General features: G+C 41.1%; 1 protein-coding gene across 2 annotated transcripts in view; it reads left to right on the forward strand.

Moving 5' to 3' along the window:
- The window catches only part of RAD54B (RAD54 homolog B), an 89,693-nt gene that overhangs the window by 4,451 nt on the left and 64,111 nt on the right, over positions 1–21,131 (forward strand). For both annotated transcript variants that reach the window (XM_053661237.1, XM_037131159.2), the window contains exons 2-3: positions 598–748; positions 5,750–5,918. In XM_053661237.1, coding sequence (XP_053517212.1) covers positions 614–748; positions 5,750–5,918 — 304 coding nt within the window. In that variant the 5' untranslated portion in view covers positions 598–613. The remainder of the gene's footprint in view (positions 1–597; positions 749–5,749; positions 5,919–21,131) is intronic.

A 21,131-nucleotide genomic window follows, 5' to 3' on the forward strand; every position in this document is an offset into this window, starting at 1 on the left:
ACCCCCGGCTGCTGAAATATCCCTGTGGAACTTCCTGCCACCTGTGGAAACTCAGCCCTCTTGCGTCTCTGTGCTCCCTACCAGTCATGTTGTGGTTAAGTGGCTTCTTCCCTTTCTCCATGGTTATAAGGCTCCTCTCTGGCTAGTGCTCAGTTGGTTATTCAGGGTGATTTCTGTACAATTTAGTTGTAATTCCAGATTGATCCTAGGAGGAGGCTTGGTGTAATTTCCACTTACTCCTCGTCCAACTTGGTTCAACAGTAACTCACATCACATCCATTTGCATTTCACTGGGCTAGCTGTAAATTGGTGACAGTCATACTGTCCGAGGGGCTGGGCTTTTCCAGCTACCAGATTTCTCATGGGTGACATAAGAAGGCGCCACTGCCCCCCTTCAGACCCCTCCCCACTCATGATCCCTAAGAGCTCTTCTGTGCCTGACCATGTCCAGCTTCCAGGTGCCTTGCCACCCTGAACTGCTTTGGCTTATTCTCTTATATTTTTAAAGATGTCATGGTCATAGTGATGAGCTGCTTTTATATTTAGAGGTGATGCCAGTCATGTTTATGGATGATTTTTGTTTTTACTGTTTTTCAGGTCAGTAGTGCTGACTATGAGACGATCTGCAGCGCCCAGTCAGTTGCAGGGGAAACCCTTCAAAAAACCAAAATTTATACCACCCGCAAGAAGCGATCTAAGTCTGAATGAAGAGATTACAAAGCTGGATCCAGATATGCAATTATTTGAGGTAAAAAAAAAAAAAGTCAAGGCATCATAATATAGAGAAGCGTGTATTTATAAAAAGTGCCATTTAGCCTTGGCTGGGTGTCTCGGTTGGTTGGAGTGGAGCCCCGTGCGTCAGGGATGCGGGTTGCATCCCTGATCAGGGCACCTACCTAGGCTGTGAGCTGGGCCACACGAGGGCGGCAACTGGTCCGTGTTCCTCTCCCTCCCCCTCTCGCTCTTCCTTTCTCTCTAAAAATCAATGAACATATCCTTGGGTGCATATTAAAAAAAATGTCATTTAAAGAGTTAAAGATAATTCACTGCCTATACAATTTTTCAGCATTTCTGATAAAGTCTCAAAACCTTAAAAATAATGACCAAAATTTTAAAAAAGAAATGACACGCAGTTGGGTCCATGAAATAAAAATTGGTAACAGTAAAAAATACCTCTGTGAGGTTAGGGATAAAAAAAATTTAGTCTGATTAGTGTTCTATTTAAAGATACAGTACAAATAAGTGAAAACTTTAGATGAGGTTGTTTAAAGAGAAGTATGTAAATAATGATTTATTCTGGATATTTCATTTTACTTATAAAAAGTAAATGCTTGAAGCAGTCTTAAAATATGCGCTTTCCCACTAAGGGAAAGGATTGTTTTGGGCTTAGGTGTATAGAAGGTATATAGAAAGTATATAAAATGGGCAATCCATATTTCTGCTACTCTACACTTCTCTGATCCATTTATGCTATGGAGATTAAAGTCTATAAGTGTTCTCTCTTTTTTATCATGGTAAAATATATGTAACAAAATTTGCTATTTTGCCATTTTCTAGTGTCCAAGTAAGTGACATTAAGTTCACACTGTTGTGCAATAATTACCACTGTGTGTGTGTGTTTCCTCACCTGAGGACATTTTTTCATTGCTTTTAGAGAGAGAGGGAGGGAGGGAGGAAGAGAGACAGAAACATCAGTTGGTTGCCTTCTCATACATGCTGCTACCTAGCATCGAACCTGCAACCAGGGCGTGTGTTCTGACTGGGAATTGAACCCACAACGTTTTGTTTTATGAGACGACACTCCAACTGAGTTACACCAGCCAGGGCTGGTCTGCATGTGTTTAGTCCTACATAATTTTAGAATTCTGGCTACAATGTAAGGAGAAAACATAGTTTTTCATTTAAAATACTTTTTAGAAAACCAGCTTTAGTTAAATATAGTTCACATACCATACAACCTAGCTACTGCAATTCAGTGGTTTTCAATATATACAGAGTTGTGCAACAGTCACCAAAATCGATTTCAGAACGTTTTCATCGCTCTGAAAAGAAACCTTACACATAGCAGCACTCATTCCCGTTTCTTCAAATCCCTCAGCCCCCTCGGCCCTCGGTCATCACTAATCTACTTTCTGTTTCTACAGATTTGCCCATTATGGACATTTTATATTAGTGGAATCATACAGCAGTGTGGCCTTTGGTAAACACTTTGAACTGCTTAGAGGAAAAGGAGCACAGTGCCTGCAGCTAACTCTGAAATGTGCGCGCGCGCGCACATACACGTGCACACACACGCACACACGCGGGAGGAGGGAGGCAGGGCAAGCAGGAAAGCACATGTAACAAAATGTAAACATGTGCCGAATCTGGTAAAGGGTGTATGGGACTTCCTTATCTTATTTTTGGAATGTTTCCATAACTCTGAAATTATATCAAAATAACATGTTGCAAAAAATAGAATTTATGACCTCCATTAGTTTATTATTATGATTTACTTTAAAATCTTACCGGGTAGGTTTTTTTAATGTCTCTGGAATTTATTATCATGAATATTTATAAAGATATGACAATGCGAGTTACTATTTTTTAAAAACTCAGACTGTGGTAGGCAGAAAGATGGCTCTCTAAAAATGTCCACGTTTTAATCCTGGGAACTTGTGAATATCTTACCTCAGGTGGCACAAGGGGCTTTTGACTAAGTGATTAATGCTAAGGACCTGGAGATGGGCTAATTACCCTGGAGTAGCGGCCAGTATAGTACAAAGTAGAAGAAGGAGACAGAGAGGGTCAGAGAGGGAGATCGTGGAAGCGGGGTTGGAGAGATGCAGCGTAGTAGGCTTTGAAGTGGTGAGAGGGACCACAAACCAAGGGATGTGGTGGTTTTTAGAAAGTTGAAAAGACAGGGAAGTGTATTCTCCCTTATATCTTTCAGCAAGACATGCAGCCCTGGCTAGTATGGCTCAGTGGGTTGAGTGCCAGCCTGCTAACTGCAAGGTCACGGGTTCTATTCCGGGTCAGAGCACGTGCCTAGGTGGCAGGCCAGGTCCCTAATTGGGGGTGTGCTAGAGGCGACCTGTGGATGTTTTTCTCACACCATTGTTTCTCTCCCTCTCTTTTCCCCTCCCTCCCCTTCTTTCTAAAAATAAGTAAATAAAAATGTTAGTAAATTGAAAAAATAAAAGCAACACACTGACAGTATTATAAAAATTAGCAATATGTATTTATTTTATTTTATTTTTTAAAAAAATATTTCATTTTATTTTTAGACAGAGGAGAAGGGAGGGAGAAAGAGCAAGAGAATCATCAGTGTGCAGTTGCCTCTTGTGCCCCCAGATGGGGACCTGGCCTGCAACCTAGGCATGTGCCCTGCCTGGGACTCAAACCAGCGACCCTTTGGTTTGCAGGCCAGCACTCAGTCTACTGAGACACACCAGCCAGGGCTAAGTGTTGATTTTAATACTGAGAAATTGAGCAAGAAAAAGAGCAATTGACTGTGAGAATAGCATGTTATAACTTGTTTAAAAGCTCTTCTGATATGTTATTTATTTATTTAAAAAATATTTTATTGATTATGCCATTATAGTTCTATTTCCCCCTTCATTCCCCTCCACCCTGCACACCCCTCCCCCACCATTCCCCCCTTTAGTTTATGACCACGTGTCTCAAGTTCTTTAGATTCTATATTTCCCATACTATTCTTGCCCTCCCCCATCTATTTTCTACCTACCATCTATGCTACTTATTTTCTGTACCTTCTCCCCCCTTCTCCTCCTCCCACTCCCCTGTTGCTAACCCTCCTTGAGATCTTCATTTCTATGGTTCTGCTCCTGATCTAGCTGTCCTCTTAGTTTGCTTTTGTTTTAGGTGTGGTTGTTACTAACTGTGAGTTTGCTGTCCTTTCACTGTTCATCTTTTTTATCTTCTTTTTCTTAGGTAAGTCCCTTAAACATTTCATATAATAAGGGCTTGGTGATGATGAACTCCTTGAATTTGGTCTTATCTGAGAAGCACTTGATCTGCCCTTCCATTCTAAATGAAAGTTTTGCTGGATAGATCAATCTTGGATGTATGTCTTTGGATTTCATGACTTGGAATACTTCTTTCCAGCCCCTTCTTGCCTGTGAGGTCTCTTGAGAAATTCGCTGAGTCTGATGGGCACTCCTTTGTAGGTGACTGTCCCCTTATCTCTTGCTGCTTCTAGGATTCTCTCCTTATCCTTAATCTTGACTAATGTAATGATGATGTGTCTTGGTGTGTTCATCTTGGGTCCAACTTCTTTGGGACTCTCTGAACTTCCTGGATTTCCTGGAAGTCCATTTCCTTTGCCAGAATGGGGAAGTTCTCTTTTATTATTTGTTCAAATAAGGTTTCCACTCGTGACTGTTCCTCTTCCCCTTCTGGTACCCCTGTAATTCAGGTGTTGGAGCGTTTAAAGATGTCCTGGAGTGTTTAAAAATGTCTCCTCATTTTTTTGAATTCTTGTTTCTTCATCCTTTTCTGTTTGGTCATTTTTTCCCTCTTTCTGGTCCACTCCTTTGATTTGAGTCCCAGTTTCCTTTCCACTACTATTGGTTTCCTATGCATTTATTTCCCTTTATTTCAATTAGTTTAGCCTTCATATGTTCCTCTAATTTGTGGCCATAATCAACCAGTTCTGTGAGCATCCTGATGACCAGTGTTTTGAACTGTGCATCTGAAAGTTTGGCTATTTCTTCATCACTTAGATTTATCGGCTATGGGGCTCTGAGTTGTTCTTGAGCCATGTTTTGATCTGTTCGTGCCTGTTAAGTACGAGGAGGTGTTCACCAGGGCGGGGCCGCCCAGGTTGCTGGTTTGTGATGCTGTATGTGGGGGTGGGGTCAGAGAGGAACAATGGCAGTCCCCTCTGCCACTGGGGCCTGCACGGTCTGTCTCACCGCTTCGCTTCTTCACCAGTTTATCTGTGCTTGAATGTGTGACTGTGGTCAGTCCTCAGTGAGTCCACCGCCTTGCGCCCTCAGTGGGTCCGCCCGCTTCTCCACACCTGGGATCCGCCTACGGCTGCCGGTGCACCTGGGTTGCACGCCCAGGTTGGTCCGGTGGATCTTTCCTGCCTGACTCTGCTCTGCTTCTGGCTCTGCCCCTCTTACCGGTTTGGCTGAAGGGTTCATTGTTGTCAGACTTCCATATAGTTCAATTTTCTGTGGTTTGGCTGCGTTTTTGTTGCTAAAAGTTTGTTGTTTTTAAACTTGGTTCTGTGAGAAGGCACAGTGCTTCCACCTACGCCTCCATCTTGGCGGAAGTCTTGACCTACTTCTTTACACCTTTTTATGCATTCACTAAAAATGGGGAGGAGGGATTAACAATCTTAAAACCACCTATCAGTTACATGAGAGGAGACTGTTGGTGTAACAGAGTTAGGTGTTAGCAAAAGGGGACTCCGCAGGCTTCCAAGCTCTAGCCCGGTGCTGCTGTCTTCTTGTTTCCTCTGTGTCGTCATAGAGGATCATGGCAGCAGGAGGAGGGGTAGAGACGCTGTTGATATGTTATTAAAATACACTATAATTATAAACACAATTGTTATTCTCATATCTTTCAGCTTTTAGACATAATTAAAACTAAAATACAGTAAAAATTGGATTTAAAATTTAAATATCTCTTCCCTATTAATATACAGAGACACTTAACTTGCAGGTCATGTTTTAAATTAGGAATATATTATGTAAAAATATGGAAAATTAGATATTTTCTGCATATTTTATTCGTATAGGGTGCTGCAGCTGATACTTTCCACCAGTCACAAACTGATCCCAAAATATGCAGTTTAAATCTCCGGCCTGCTGAGGAAAGTGCTAGTGAAATGAACCATGGGGATAATTACACGGGAAAAGATTGTTTTGAAACATCTGCGATGCCAACATTAAACCTACATCATACAGGTAAGACTGCACTTTTTATTAATCATGTTTACTCTCGACCAGTTTTATTACAGTATTATTTAAGTTGATTATTAGAACGAAAATGTTACATTCAAAAGTTATTGCTATAAAACCAATAGATTGTTGGCAATTTAGATTTTTTGTTTCATAATTTCTCTTAATGACTGGATTAATAGCCATGGAATTCAAATCTTATATTTTATAATAGGTATATGTCTAGTATTGTTCATTGTAAACTTAATGGTCAAATATGGTCTTTTCCTCAGTTACCAAAATGTGTCAACTTGTGAAAAAACATTTCTAAAAAAACATGTTGAGTACTAAAATTGGAGAGGTGAACTTGAAATAAGTAAAATCGTTACTTCGTTGTAGTCTATGGAGTAACTTCAGGTTGGTGAAATGGGAATTATGAAGATAGGTACCTGCAGGAAAACCAAGCATTTAACAAACATTCCCTCTCCTACTTTGTCGATTGAGTTAAAATAAGGATTATGGTTCTTTTGTATCTATAATAGATCAATATCATTCAGGTAATTAAAAAAATAATTAGGATTGTTCTCAGATGTTTATTTGGCCTCATGCAAGGCAACATCAAGACTGCATTTTTCCAAATTGTATTTTATTAGTTCTTGGTTGAATAACCATATTCAGGGAGAGAGCCCCATCTGCTGGTCTGCAGAATTGTAACTGCCATTCTTAAGATACCAGTGTAGATCAGCAAGAAGCGCCTTAAGCATTTACTCCTTTTGAAGGAAGTTCTTGAGCTTGGTGGTGATTAATTAATTTTACCTCTAAGTGGGTTCATTTCTTGTTGAGGCAGAAAGGAATTCTGTGTTTTTTCAAGTGGCCAGGTTTCTTGGTGCCACTTTTGTTCCTCTAACTTTAAACATTGGGAAGGACTTTGGAGCTGGAACCAATTCAGGGAGCTTTGCGGAGGCAGCTCTGGGCGTGGCAGTGCAACTGCTGAGTCTCCCTGATTTGCTCTCTGCTTCCTTTCTCCCTCCCTTTCCTCCCTCTTCCTTCTGTCTTTGTTAGATGAATGTCCTATTTTCCTACGCTTTCTTCCCTACTCTCAAACCTATAGCAGATAGTGTACGCTTTTTTTCCTATCAGGCAACTAATCTCTTCAGAGAATAATTCTTGGAGTCTGTAGTATCACACAGGACATGTTACTTATTTGGGGTGTAGTAGATTTTTATTTGGGGTTTTACTATGGTTTCTTACTCTCTTCCCTGCTAAATATAAGAAGAGAGTTATGAGTTAAGATACATTAAAGAGGGCCCTGGCTGGTTTGGCTCAGTGGATTGAGTGCCAGCCTGTGAATCGAAGGGCCGCCTGTTTAATTCCCAGTCTAGGGCACGTGCCTGGGTTGTAGGCCAGATCCCTGGTGGGGGGCATGTGAGAGGCTACCACACATTGATGTTTCTCTCCGTCTCTTTCTCTCTCCCTTCCCCTCTCTCTGGTCTTTAAAAATGATACATTAAAGAGACAGTTAATTTACTCAACCCTTAATTCCTTAATCCTTTTCTGATTTAGTATATTCAGTGGACTAACATGTGCCAGCCTTCTGATAACCTTTCTGCCTGTCATTCAGAGAAAGAGGTTAACTGGGAGAAACAGCATTATAAGAAGCATCTTGCTGTCTATGGAGCTTGCTGGAGAGGGATGTTGTGTATAGGAAAGTATGGAGGTAAAAGACCTACCCATGTCATGTCCATTCACCTTTTGATGACCTTTCAATCCTAGATCTAATAATCTACCTTGAGTTGAAGGTCCATGCCTATGTGTTCCAGTTAAAATATATCTTCATTTTTTCCCTCAGTGCTTTTTTCTTTTGAAAAATATCCTCCATATGTAGAAGAGAATAATCCAATTCAAAATTGAGTAGTTGTTAACATTTTGCCTCACTTGTGTTTTCTGTTAAATTTTATGAATAAAAGTAAGCATATGCTGAATCCTTTGGAGTATTACTAAGATTTCATGTCTGCAAATAAGAACAGGGGTGGACAGAATGTCTAGGTGCTACACTCCTACCAAATCAAGGTTGCATGTGTTCAGACAGGCGTGGCCAAAGAAGTGAGCCATCATATGCTCTATTGCAGAAGACCCTGTGTGATTACTAATTTCAGTAAAGTATCACTACCAAATTAATGCAATTCTTGAATCTTATCAGTTGTATTTATATTTAATTCATGCATGTTGGATTTTTTGTTGTGATAAAATATCCATAACATAAAATTCACCATTTTAAAGTGCACAGTTTGGTGGCATTTCGCACGTTTACAGTGTAGTGTAGCCATTACCACTACCTAGTTCCAGAACATTTTCATCACACTGGAAGGAAAACTGGGGCAGTTAAGCAGTCAACTTCCCATTCCCCACTCTCTTCCCAGTCCTGGTAACCACTAATCTGCTTTCTATCCCTATGGAAGCCTGTTCTGGACATTTCATGTGAATAGAATCAATGGTCCCTTGTGACCTTTTTTTTTTTTTTTTTTTAGGTAAAAAACTAGGTAATGAATGCACGTGGAAAAAAATTTGGAAGTCATGAAAAATATAGTAAGAAGTCCCCCTTCCTTGATCCCTAGCTGTCTAGTTTCTTTCCCCAGATGCAACCAGTTACCAGTATTTGGGGTATCTGTGAGATATTCTTTATTTGGGAACATTTGTGTGTAATATATTTGCCCATACAAATGATTTTTCACTAGCCACACTGTTCTGTAGTTTGCATTTTTACTGTCACAGTCTGTCTTTGAAATCTTTTTGTCAATACAGTTAGAACTACCTTTTTCTATTTAAAAACTACATGATATTGTATTGTATGGATTTGCCAAATGTATTTAATCAGGGTTTTATTAATGGTTATTTAGGTTGCTTGGCATCTTTTGTTTTGTCAAACAAAACAATAATGAAGATTGTATGTGAGAATATACCCATAGGATAAATAAGTTGGAGGCGGGTGCTGGTCTCAAAATATGTGCATTTGTTCTTTGGATGGGTAACAATGAATCGCCCCCTGCAGAGGTTACTGCCAGTTTATACTCCCACCAGCAATGTATGAACAATGTATGTATCATTTATTGTGATGCTCAACCTATATGAAAGGACATATAGGCATACCTACCCTGTTTTATTGCACTTTGCAGATGTGTTTTTTTTATGAGTTGAAGGTTTGTGGCAACCCTGTGTCAAGCAAGTCTGTTCATTTTTCAACAGCATTTGCTTACTTTATGTCTCCGTGTCACATTTTGATAGTTCTTGCAATATTTTAAACTTTTTCATTACTATTCTATTTGTTGTGGACTGTGATCAGTGATCTTTGATGCTGCAATTGAAATTGTTTTGGGTGCCATGAACTTTACCTATGTAAGGGTGCCTTACCTAGGTAAGGCAGTGAACTTAATCTGTAAATGTTGTGTGTGTTCTGGCTGCTTTACCGAATGGCTGTTTCCCCATCTCTCTTCTTCTCTTCGAGCCTCCCTATTTCCTGAGTCAACAATACTGAAATTAGGTCAGTTAATAACCCTATAGTGTTCTCTAAATGTTCAAGTGAAAGGAAGAGTTGCATATCTCACTTCAAATCAAAAGCTAGAAATGATTAAGTTTAGCGACAAAGGCATTTTAAAAGCTGTGATAGACCAAAAGCCAGGCCTCTTGTGACAGTTAGCTAGATTGTGAATGCAAAGAGTTCTTGAAGGAAATGGAAAGTGTGACTCCAGTGAACATGTGCATGGTAAGAAAGTGAAACAGAAGAACAAACCAGACACAACATTACCTTAAGCCGAAGCCTAATCCAGAGCAAAGCCCTAACTGTCTGTGAAGGCTGAGTGATATGAGGAAGCTGCAGAGGAAAAGTTTGAAGCTAGCAGAGGTGGGTTCATGAGGTTTAAGGGAAAAAGCCATGTCCAAGGTGAAGCAGCAGGTGCTGAAGGAGAAGTCGCGGAAAGTTATTCAGAAGGTCTAGCTAAGATAAATGATGAAGGTGGCCACATTAAACAGCAGATTTTCACTGTAGACAGAACAGCCTTATATTGGAAGAAGATGCCATCTAGGACTTTATCATTTCTAGAGAGAAGTCAGTGCCTGGCTTCAAAGGACAGGCTGACTCTTGTTAGGAGCTAACGCAGCTGCTGACTTGAATTTGAAGCCAGTGCTCATTTACCATTCTGAGAATCCTAGGGCCCTTAAGAATTATGCTTAATCTACTCGGCTTGTGCTCTATGAATGGAACAAGAGAGCCTGGATGAGAGCACATCTGTTTACAATATGGTTTACTGAATATTTTAAGCCCACTGTTGGTATTACTTCTCACTGACAATGAACCTGATCACCCAAGAGTTCTGATGGGCATATCCAAGATAAATTTATTTTCATGTCTGCTAGTCCATGATTACATGTATTTAGTTTCATGTCCTTTTAGTTTCTTTAATCTGTTGGTGGGATTGAAAATTGGTACAGTCACTATGGAAAACAGTACGGAGATTCCTCAAAAAATTAAGAATAGAACTACATTATGACCTAGCAATTCCACTTCTGGATTTTTTTCTAAAGAAATCTAAAACACTCATTCCCAAAGACAGATGTTTCTCTCTACTCATTGTAGCATTATTTACAATAGCCCAGATATGGAAGCAACCCGAGTGTCCACAAAGACAAATAATATATGGCTCTATTTGTATGTAGAGTCTTTTTTACATAAGAACAAAATAGGCCCTGGCTGGTGCAGTCAGTGGGTTAAGCACTGGACTGAGAACCGAAAGGTTTCCAGTTCAATTCCCTGTCAGGGAACATGCCTGGATTGCGGGCCAGGCTCCCGTGGCATCTACCAACGCAAGCAACAAATGGTCGGAAACTTTCAGGAGTTTAAGATGGAACTTTATTGGCCAAAGCTTTACCTGTGCAGGGGCGAACTCTTGAGGCATCCGGAGACACGGTGCCCAGAAGGCTGCAAATGAGAGTCGCGCCTGGCACTCACAGCCTAGGGTTTTTATTGGGGTGAGCAAGCAAGCAAATACGGAAGCAGACGTAGCCATTAGTCATTGGCTATCTCAAGGGAACACACATGGCTATGCTTTCTGCTTGCAGCAGTGGATAATTTTCTGCAAAGACAAGGTCATGCACAGGCGGTTATCTTGTTTGTTCAGCACTCTTTGTACTTTCTATCTGGACTCTGCCTCAAGTTCCTTGTTCCTCTTGGCTACTTTTATCTAATTCCAGGCCTAACACTCCCAGTTGGGAGTGTGTGAGAGGCGATGGATCTGTGCATCTCTCACACATCATCATTTCTCTCACCCTCCTTCTCCCTCCCTTTCCATCTCTTTAAAAATAGGTAAAGAAATCTTAAAAAAGAACAAAATACATGAATGAACAAAACAGATTCAGAAACAGAGAACAAACTGAGGGTTGCCAGGTGGGAGGGGCCTTAGGGAACTGGATGCAAAAGGGAGAGGGACTAAGAAGTACAAAATAGCCCTGGGGATGGATGTACAGCACAGGGAATATAGTCAATAATATTTTAATATTTGAATACACATGTATGGTGACAGGAGTACACTGGACTTATTAGTGGGGAGATCACTTTGTAAATTGTGCAAATGTCTAAGCACTGTGTTGTATATCTGAAACTAATAATATTGAATGTCATCTGTAATTGAAAATAAAATAAAAGAAACATTGTTATTAATAGCCAAGCCAGAAAGGATATTTGAAAGAAAACCCTTTTTTTTTTTAAGTTTGTGACTATTCTGTTGTGACTCTTAATTTTTTATACAACTATAAGTACTGAATTCTCAAATCCACTATATTCTATTCCCATAGAAAAGCAAATTAAGGATCAGGAAGCCATCCTGTGTTTTTAAGGGCTCTCTTATGGAGATTTGGATCAGGGAATGAGTGGGTGTCTTAATTTTGGGGATCCGTAAGAGTTGTTTTGTAGTCTAGATTATTGGACAATGTCTGCTAAAGAGGGAAACCATGATAGCTTTATCTCTACCTCTTAAAAACACCAGTGAATATCATTCTCCCCTAAATCATTTACCTTTAGTTTTCAGGATCTTTTAGGGCTTTTCAGGCAACCTACACACAGGGGCTATTCCTTTGAATTCCTTCCTTGGACAGAAACGAATATGTTTGCTCAGCTTTATCCTGGAATCAGGCCAGTAAAAAAGAATCCTGGTCATTTGACTATTGCCTCTCTCATATGCATCCCTCCAAATCATTTTGAAGCAGGTTTGAGACTAATTAGGTATTGTCAAGGACCATTTCTAGGAGACTGAGCTGCCAAATTCTCTCCTGTGTGTAGAGCATTGCTTGCTTTTCTAAGATGGGGCACTCATGGGAAAGGGCAATAGTCAGATGATACCATATTGAGCAGTGGTTCTTTTATTTTATTTTATTTTTAGAGAGAGGGGAAGGGAGGGAGATAGAGGGAGAGAACTTTGACGTACAAGAGATATGTTGATCACTTGCCTCTTGCACATCCCCAGCTGGAAACCTGGCTTGCATCCCAGGCATGTGCCCTGACTGGGAATCGATCCAGTGACCCTTTGGGTCGCAGGCCAGCACCCAATCTACTGAGCCACGCCAGCCAGGGCAGTTCTGTTTTAAAAAGCTAAATTTATTGATGTAACATTGGTTAACAATGGTATATAAATTTCAGGTGTACAACTTTATTGTAATACATCTCTATACTCCGTTGCGTGCTCACCACCCGGAGTCTCATCTCTTTCCATCACCATATTTGGTACTCCCTTTACTTTCGTTGTCTTCCCCCATCCCTCTTCAATTCTGGAAACCACCATTCTGCTGTCTAGGAGTGGTTCTTAATTAGCATTGGTAGTTAAGGGTAGTGTATGTGTTTGTAAGGGAGGGTGTGGTTTAAGACCTAAAATTAAGGATCATTGTTATGTGTTGCCTTGACACTGAGTAAAATCATGAGGCCTTGAATGGCCTAACTGCAGGTGCCCCTTCCCACTCTGTTCCTGAGGTAAGGTCCCATAGCTAGATCCCATTGAAAGGATCAGGTACAGTTTTTGTTTATCCCTCAGTAGTAGGCTGTCAAGGTAAGAAAGTAAGAAATGTACAAGCCTCTAAGACTTTTTAAGTTTTTTTGAGTCAAACTGACAATTGCTGGGAAGCAAACCTCAACAGATTGAGAAAATGCTCCAGAAAATGGCAGTTTTGTACCTTGTTTTATATATTACAGTCAAGAGGAGGCATGGGGGTGATAAATTTGGGAGGCAGGAGAAAGCATAGCGGGGAGCAGGGGGACCTCTGGGATTGGATAAAAAAGTAAAATGATAGGCACGTACTTGTTTTACATAGGTGGGTACAGCACAGTTAACAGTCAGCAATTAACAGTAACAATAAGAGCATTTCTAATTTCTGCTCTGGTAGTTGTGTTGTGGGAAATGAAGCGACCAAACACCGAGGGATTTTGGAGTACGAGGTTTATTTCTTTTACATGCATGGGCTCAGAGGAGTCAGCCTCCAAATTCTGAGCAATGAACAAAGGATTCTTGGGGTTTTTATAGTTTATAGGGTCTTTTTGTCTACGTGGCAAGGCGGGATACAGAAGCGGAATGCGGAGGTATTAGCTCTAAGTCTGGTTATACTATTCAATATATCTATGAAACTAGCTAAAAGCTATATGTCAAATAATCACTTTAGAGGTTAGTTCTAGCTAAGGGGCAGAAACAGAGGACAAAGGCCAAACTTGAAGGTCAGTTTTTTAACAGCAGGGGTGTTAATCTCAGTCCTAGCTAATGCACTGTTGTTTACTTATCCTAGACAGCCTCATCATTCTCCCCAGGGCGCCTGGGGCCTGGGCAAATAAAGGTTAAACAGAGGTTTTTCAAAGTTTCTCATATCATTCCCCCCTTTTATGCTAAACAGCACTGGTTGCTTGTTTAAGCATAATATATATTTTTGTAAGAATAAACAAGTCCTCCCTTTTCTTAGATTTAGAGTATTAATGAGGTTTCTTTCTTTTCTCTTTTGGACTATTACACACTTTTCTGTAGAACTACTTACATGGTTCTAATAAAGTAAACAAAGATTTAGAATAAAAAGAATACAGATGGTGTAAAGATTAGGTATTTCCCTTGCTATTACTTATAATTCTAGTTTTATTATTGTAAAGGAGTAGTCAGAAACTAAGTTTTTTCTTCTCTTTTTTTAATTTAAAATACTTTTATGTCTTTGTTTTCTACTTGCGCTGTTCTAATTCTGGGCACTGCAAACTAGGAAAGAGCACACATCTGTGTCTCAGGCTGCTGTCATTATCAGCTGCATCAGGCAGGATCTTTGGCCAATCTAAAGTTATGTGGCATTTTCTCACAGTCCACTGGCAAGAGTTCCTTTTTTGTACTAAGTTCTAGTCAAAGTCTCTCTTGCCTTCTAGGCTACACAGCCAAAGGGGGAACCCCAAAGCCACATGGGCCTCTTCTACCAAAGCTGCAGGGGTCGGCACCCTGCTTTAAACTATGCGGCGCCCTCTTTCACCTGGGTAGTTATCCCCTCATGGCCTGGAGTTGATCTTTTCTAAGCTCTGACACAGGCCTTTCCCCTTAGGGGCTCTGCTCTTAGCTACATCCTGGGTAAGTGACTTTATTTCCTTAGCTCTAAGTCTGGTTATACTATTCAATATATCTATGAAACTAGCTAAAAGCTATATGTCAAATAATCACTTTAGAGGTCAGCTGTACTCGAGGTTTGGCAAAAGGAAAGTTACCTTGACATTCCAAAGGTATGTTATAGATGCCAAAGACAATAGACAGGCTCAGTTAAGGTAAAGATTAACTTTTGTCAGGGAAGATTGCAGTCTAGGACATGACTACTCGCCATAAACTGCTTTTAGTTAAAAAGTTTTAATTTCAGACCATCCTATATGGTTACTTTAGGTCTCGGGTTTTTCAGGCCACCACGCAGGCCTCCCCTGAGCTTGTCGGGTTTAGTTATGTGTACCCTTACTGTCCACAAGGCTTCAGTTCCCCACCAGCTGAATAATTATTCAAACAAGCCACTCACATCCTTCATATCCACCAAGGTGCCCTCCACCCTTGATACTATCAAGGCTGCCTCCCACAGCCCCTGGTGCATCACTCTGTTCCAGAGGGCGACCCCCGGGGGCCCTGCATGAATTTGGTGTCCTCCTTCCCAGGGCTGTGAGTTTATGTGACTGTCTGGCCTGTGTAGTATCAGGTGGTGAGTGTTGGACCGTCCCCATAGCAGTAGAGCAGGAATTCCTTCCTCACAGTTGGGTGAATAGGAGGCAGTTCACACAGAAGGGTATGCATACGCATGTGCATTTTTCTAAAGAGCTTTTCTGAATTTCTCACATAGGCCTGTACCTCTTGCTCTCCTTCCCCCCAGTGCTAAAATACTGTCGTATAGACTTTGTGAAGTATGTTCCCCAGGCTATCTTTTAGAAAATGCCTTTGCTCGCTAGGATGTGATTTGGTCGAAGACCTCTTCCTCAGTTTTCTGGACTGGGTGTGAGTGGGAGTATCCCCGTTTGAACAGAGCTGTAATGTGGGAGTCTGCTTTGTGCTTTCGGGGGGACCAGTATAGCATAATTGAGACAATGATGGCCTTCAGCCTCTCCTTTTTGAGGAAGAATGAACTCTATTCATATCTTGCGTCTTCTTTGAATTCTCATTTACAAACAAAATGTGGGAAGTCGTGATTTAAGCAAGATAAAATAGGCAAACAGAATAAGAACAATGGGAAGAAAGAAAAACCACATCAGACTTTTCTTACACCAGTTACTATGCTTTTGTTTTAAGTATTGATAAAAATACTGGCTTATCTAATTGATATTTAGTGGTATGTGTAACTGGAAATTTTAGGCTTCAGGATTGACTGGCCTTGCACTTTAAAGGGTGTCATCATGGGCCCAATTTCTTTCTCTTTTTCCCATCAGGCACTCGCAGTATTGGCATGGTACTTGGGTTGGGCTCCTCTCGTGTCAAATGATAGACCTCAGCAACTGTAGGGGTGACATCCTTTTTTTCTCATCTTCTGACGACAAACAGATGGTGCCTACTCATAATCACTAGATAAGATTTTACAACTCGGTGCTGCTATTGGGCCACTTTGCCGAGACAGAGGGATTCCTGACCTTAGACCTGGGAGTGCTGCTGTGAACGGGCAAAATGAATGTTGGTGAGACACCTTCAATATCCACAATTACGAAGTGAAAAAAAGAAAGCTAAAATAAATTTGAGTAGCTTGGCAACATTTATAGTACACAAAATTTAACTAAAGGCTAGGTTCTTGCCAACCAGCTTCAGGGACACTGGCTCCTTTTGCTCAAAATATTTTTATTCCAAGGACAAGACTTGGCCAAACTGAGTTTCTTGATTGTTGACTGGGAGCTGGTCTATGCAGATGTCTGTTAGTTTAGATTGAAAAGAGTAAATCTGTGATTCAGGTAGCATGCTGGAGTAAATTTTATACTTTCACTCTGTGAGATGATTAGAAAATACCAAATTGGTCTCTCTCCCAGTTCCTGGCACAGAACTTCTAAAACCCTTGTAATTTCCTCAGTGATAAGAGTACTAGGAGTGTCTTTTGTTCTAGTATTTGGTCATTGACCCCAGTTTCTGACAGAGTTGCTGAATCCCTCGGAATTTCCTGGGTGATAGGAATGTCTTTTGTGTCCGTGAGTTGACTTTTGGTGGGCTCCATGATTAGAAGCTTATAATTTTCAACTCTATCCCCATTTTCCAGAGAGGGGAGAGCTCAGTATGCACATGTGGTTCGTGGCTACTGTGCTGGACAGTGGAGTTCTAGACCTTTTTGGAGTGCGTTTTCATACGTTTGTGTGGATCTACTTTCTGTACCTATATAAAGGTGTTACCAGGCAGGGGACCTGGCCCTGAGTGGCTCTGCCTAGGGCCAGCTGGTAGTGTGTGGGTTTTTTTGTGCAGGAAAAATTTCCCAGTACAGGTCCAGGTACTTTTTAGAGGACTGTGAAGATAATACTTATTAAAGCTGGGGACAGTGAAACAGGAAGGGTTTACGGTACAAAAAGCCACCAGAGACAGCCGAGGCCGGGCTGCTTTAACTCACTGGGAAGTCAGAGAAAAGGGGGCCTTTGGGACAGGTTCAGGGATTAGCCTGGGACAACTGCCAATGCTCATTGCTCCCCTGGTTGTAAGTCTTGAGGGACCCTTAGAGTTTAGGAGATGCCTGCCTGTGAGGGAAGAAGAGAGGGACAGAGGGGGAAGGGAGTGTCATAGGCTGCTCTCCATAGGGAGCCTGTGCTCATCTGCCCTTCCTCTTGACTGTTTTATCTCTCTTGCAGATGGGAATTTAGGGGAATTTTATCTCTCCCTTGCAGAGAAGGTCTCAGGAGAGGGTTTCAGTAGCTGTTTATCGGTTTCAAGGTGTGTTCTTTCAGGGTTAGTGACAGGGCAGGGGGTCACTAGTCACTGCAGCTGGTCCTGCATTTCCCACCTTATTTTGCTGCTTTTCTGGGCCTGTAGCCTAAACACAAGTGAGGCCTAGATGTTATCTCTAGGGAGGTGACCTTTTGTGTCTGGCTGTAAATTGACCTGTCAGTTTGCTCAGCTGCCTGAGTTCCCGGACTCCACTTGTCCTGGCTAACTGGCCTGTCTCAAAGGGAGCCCCTTTCAACTGAAGCCAGAGCTATCATCTCAGAGGAACTGCTTTGCCTGTCTCGCTCCCCAAACCTCTGGAATGTTAAAACTGGGCAAAATAACACTTGGACTGAGCCTAAAGCAACATTGGGTTCCAAAGAACTGTTTGCAAAGATAACAAGAAAGCAGTTATTATGACTACTGTGCTGAAAATTGAAGCCATTTTTAGAATCAGCATCACTATATTAGCTTATCTGCACCTAGAGAAATTTCTTCCTTAGCTTACCACCCTTGCTCCTGTTCATGTAACTGTTCCCCTTTCCTGTCTCATAAATACCCCTTGCCTTTATCTCCTAATCGGAAGACTATTTGGGTTTCTGCCTGAATCAGTGATTAATGAATAGCTATTATTTTGGATCTCAAACACTTTGGTCGTTGTGTTACTGGAAAGGGGACCTGGCCCTGAGTGGGTCCGCCTATGGACGGCTAGTAGTGTGTGGATTCTCGTCTTTGTCAGGAAAGATTTCACGATGATTTTCACAGGATGTTTATTAAAGCCGGGGGCAGTGAAACAAAGATGGGCTTAGGACACTGGAAGCAACAGGGGAGCCTAAGCAGAGCTGCTTCGGCTCTCTGAAAACGTTATAGGAAAGAAATGAGCCTTGGCCGGTCTGGTTTAGCTCACTTCTTAGAGGAAAGGGGGGTCAGGAGGTTAGCCCAGGAAGAACTGCTGCTTCCCATTGCTGCTGCGTTGCAAACCTTGCGGGGTTGGTTCCTTGGACTTTCGGAGATGCGTGCCTGTGGGGGTAGAAGAAGGTGAAAGGCGCAAGGTGAGGGCACATTCCAGAGCACACGCGTGTGCTGTTTGCTGAGACCTTTGTTTTGAGGGGTTTTAAAGTCTGGGGATTTAGGGGTGGTTTTAGAGGAGGGTCTCAATAAAATATTCATCAGTGTTATGCTGATGTGCCAAAATGAGATTTATTCTTTTGACTTCTTCTGCCCTTGGGCCTGGTTGGCAAATAACACGAATTGGGTTTTTGTTATTTAACTCCCTGAGTAGGGTTATTTAAGCTATTTACCCTCTAGCTGGGGAGGAGAAATGTAAAACATTTACTGTACTCTCAGGTATTCTTGATTTAGGGCTGTTGGATTTACTAGATGACTTCAAACCGCTTGTTTAACCATTTGTCTCAGCTTCCCTGTTTTGCTTGTCCTGGCTTCCCTGTCTCAATTTATTTTTAGGTTAACAGTTTGGGGAGGTTTTACACATGTAAAGTATTAATGGATACTCCCAGGTCAACATCCAGAATGCTATTTTTATACTTCCATCAACAGTATGGAAGAGTGTTCTTTGCCCTGCCTCCGTAATCCACTCTTGACATTTTCTGTCTTTAAGAATTTGGTCACTCTTATGACTGAAAATTATTTTTCATATACATTTCCTTGATTTAGTGAGATTGAATGGTTTTTAATATTTTTATTAGTATTTAATTTCTTAACACAATATCTGTATTTCTTCCAAAAATAACAAAATATTATTTAAGGACAGTATAAATCTTGTGTTCTCACTTTTCTTTGAGTATCTGTGATCGTCAATTTTTCAATTCCTATCTCTATGGACAAGAATAATTTTCATTACTATTTGCTACAATTCACTGAGCAATAAAACTGCCCAAAGGCAGTGGAAGGCTAGGGCTACTAACAAGTCAAGATTACTCAGTAGGGTTTGCCAGACAACACCGAGCATTCTGTAGAACGCCCTGCAGTCTCTCACATTTTTTCCTGATGCATATACATTTAACGCTTCTTGTACCTGACCTGGCTTATTGTGAGAACTCAGTACATTTAATTGGCCTCTCTTCCACTGAAAGAATTAAAAACTAGGATTTGAAAACTTATGGCATTTCTGCAGAACTACACAGTTTCCTGGTTAGGGGCTGTTTTTAGCTACATTCACCTTTGGTTTCCTTTGGGCCTTGCACAGTGCTTGGGAGCATGTTTTTTTGTTTTTAAAGATTTAAAAAATTTATTTGCAGAGAGAGGGGAAGGGTGGGAGAAGAGATGGAGAGAAACATCAGTGTGGGAGAGATACATCAATGTGTGGTTGCTTTGCACACCCCCAAACGGGGAACCTAGCCTGCAATCCACGCATGTGCCCTAACAGTTCATCGAACTGGGTTGCAGGCCAGTGTTCAATCCACTGAGCCACACCAGCCAGGGTGCAGGGAGCATTTTTAATGGGTGTTCAGTAATTGTTTGGTTGAGTGGAACTGTGTTCAAGTATGTTCTAATTCATTCTCCTGTCTGGAGAAACATGTACTGTATTGGGAGAAAATAGGCTTATTTTGCATATGTTTTTATTCATCATATTTTCAGACAGATTAGAAAATATATTTATGAATGAAAAAGGGGTCACGTACTAAATTTGACAGGGTCAGGGGAGGCCTGCATGGCGGCCTGACAAACTCAGAGAGCTAAAGTAACCACACAGGCTGGTCTGAAATGAAAACTTCCTGACTGAAAGCAGTTTACAGCGGGGAGGCATGTCCTAGGTTGGTAGTGTTGCCTAACAAAGGTCAATCTTTACTTTAACTGAGCCAGTTATTTTTTGCATCTATATTAATATACCTGATAATAGTAACTTTGGAATATCAAATTATTATTCCCCCGCCCACCCCGCAAAGCACTAGAGCAGGGACCACAAATCTGCTCACTGTTATTATTTATGATCATGTTAATTTGCTAAGTGTTAACTGTCCTACACCTGTCTATGTAAAAGAAGTACTGTATGTGCCTTCCTTTTACTTTTCACCCAGTCCCAGAGATTTCCCCGCTTTGCTTTTTCCTGCCTCCTTAATCTATCCGTGATGAATTTCACGTAGCCCCCTTTCCCTCTCTGCCTTTGATTGTAACGTATAAAATCGGGTGTAAAACTGCCAATCTTGGGAGCATTTTCTCAATCTATTGGGATCTTTGCTTTCCGGCAATTGTCATCAGTTGGGCTCAAATAAACGCAAAAATTCTTGAAGGTTTGAATGTTTCTTACATTGATGTATTCTAAGCCTGCAAAATGGTGGCCTTGCAAATGGCTAGACTAACCATTTCCTTTCATAGTCCAGATTGTGTGACTATAGCTAAATAAAAATCCCACTTCTTAAGAATAGCGAAGGCGATTTTGTTGTGTGCAGCCTTAAAGTGAGATTATGCCGTTGTCACTGTAGATGGTGATTTCTACACATGATCAAGCAGGCTAGCATATTCACACATGTTACGGCTGGAATAATCCATTGCTTTAAAAACATGGTGTTTTATCTGCTTTTTAGGTTCAGTGTTCGACAAAAATTTCTTCTTAAGTAACTGAATAAAAGTACACTGTGGATACTGTCGATTGTCAAATGAAGGAGAAGCTTAGCTTTACCGTGGAGTCTGAGTCGGGTGTAACCTAACTAGCTAGAGGATATGCAGTTCCTGATTGACAGCAGGACCAGCATTATGCAGATTTTGTAAGAGAGAATGCAGCTCATTAACAGTGATTAGAGCCTCGCTCAGTTAGGAATCACTACACTCACCACTCATATTTTCAGTTTTATTTTTTCTCTCTACTGGGTTT

Source organism: Artibeus jamaicensis, unplaced genomic scaffold (genome assembly GCF_021234435.1).
Source record: "Artibeus jamaicensis isolate MK-2021 breed Jamaican fruit bat unplaced genomic scaffold, CSHL_Jam_final scaffold_916, whole genome shotgun sequence".
In the NCBI taxonomy this organism is placed as follows: Eukaryota; Metazoa; Chordata; class Mammalia; order Chiroptera; family Phyllostomidae; genus Artibeus; species Artibeus jamaicensis.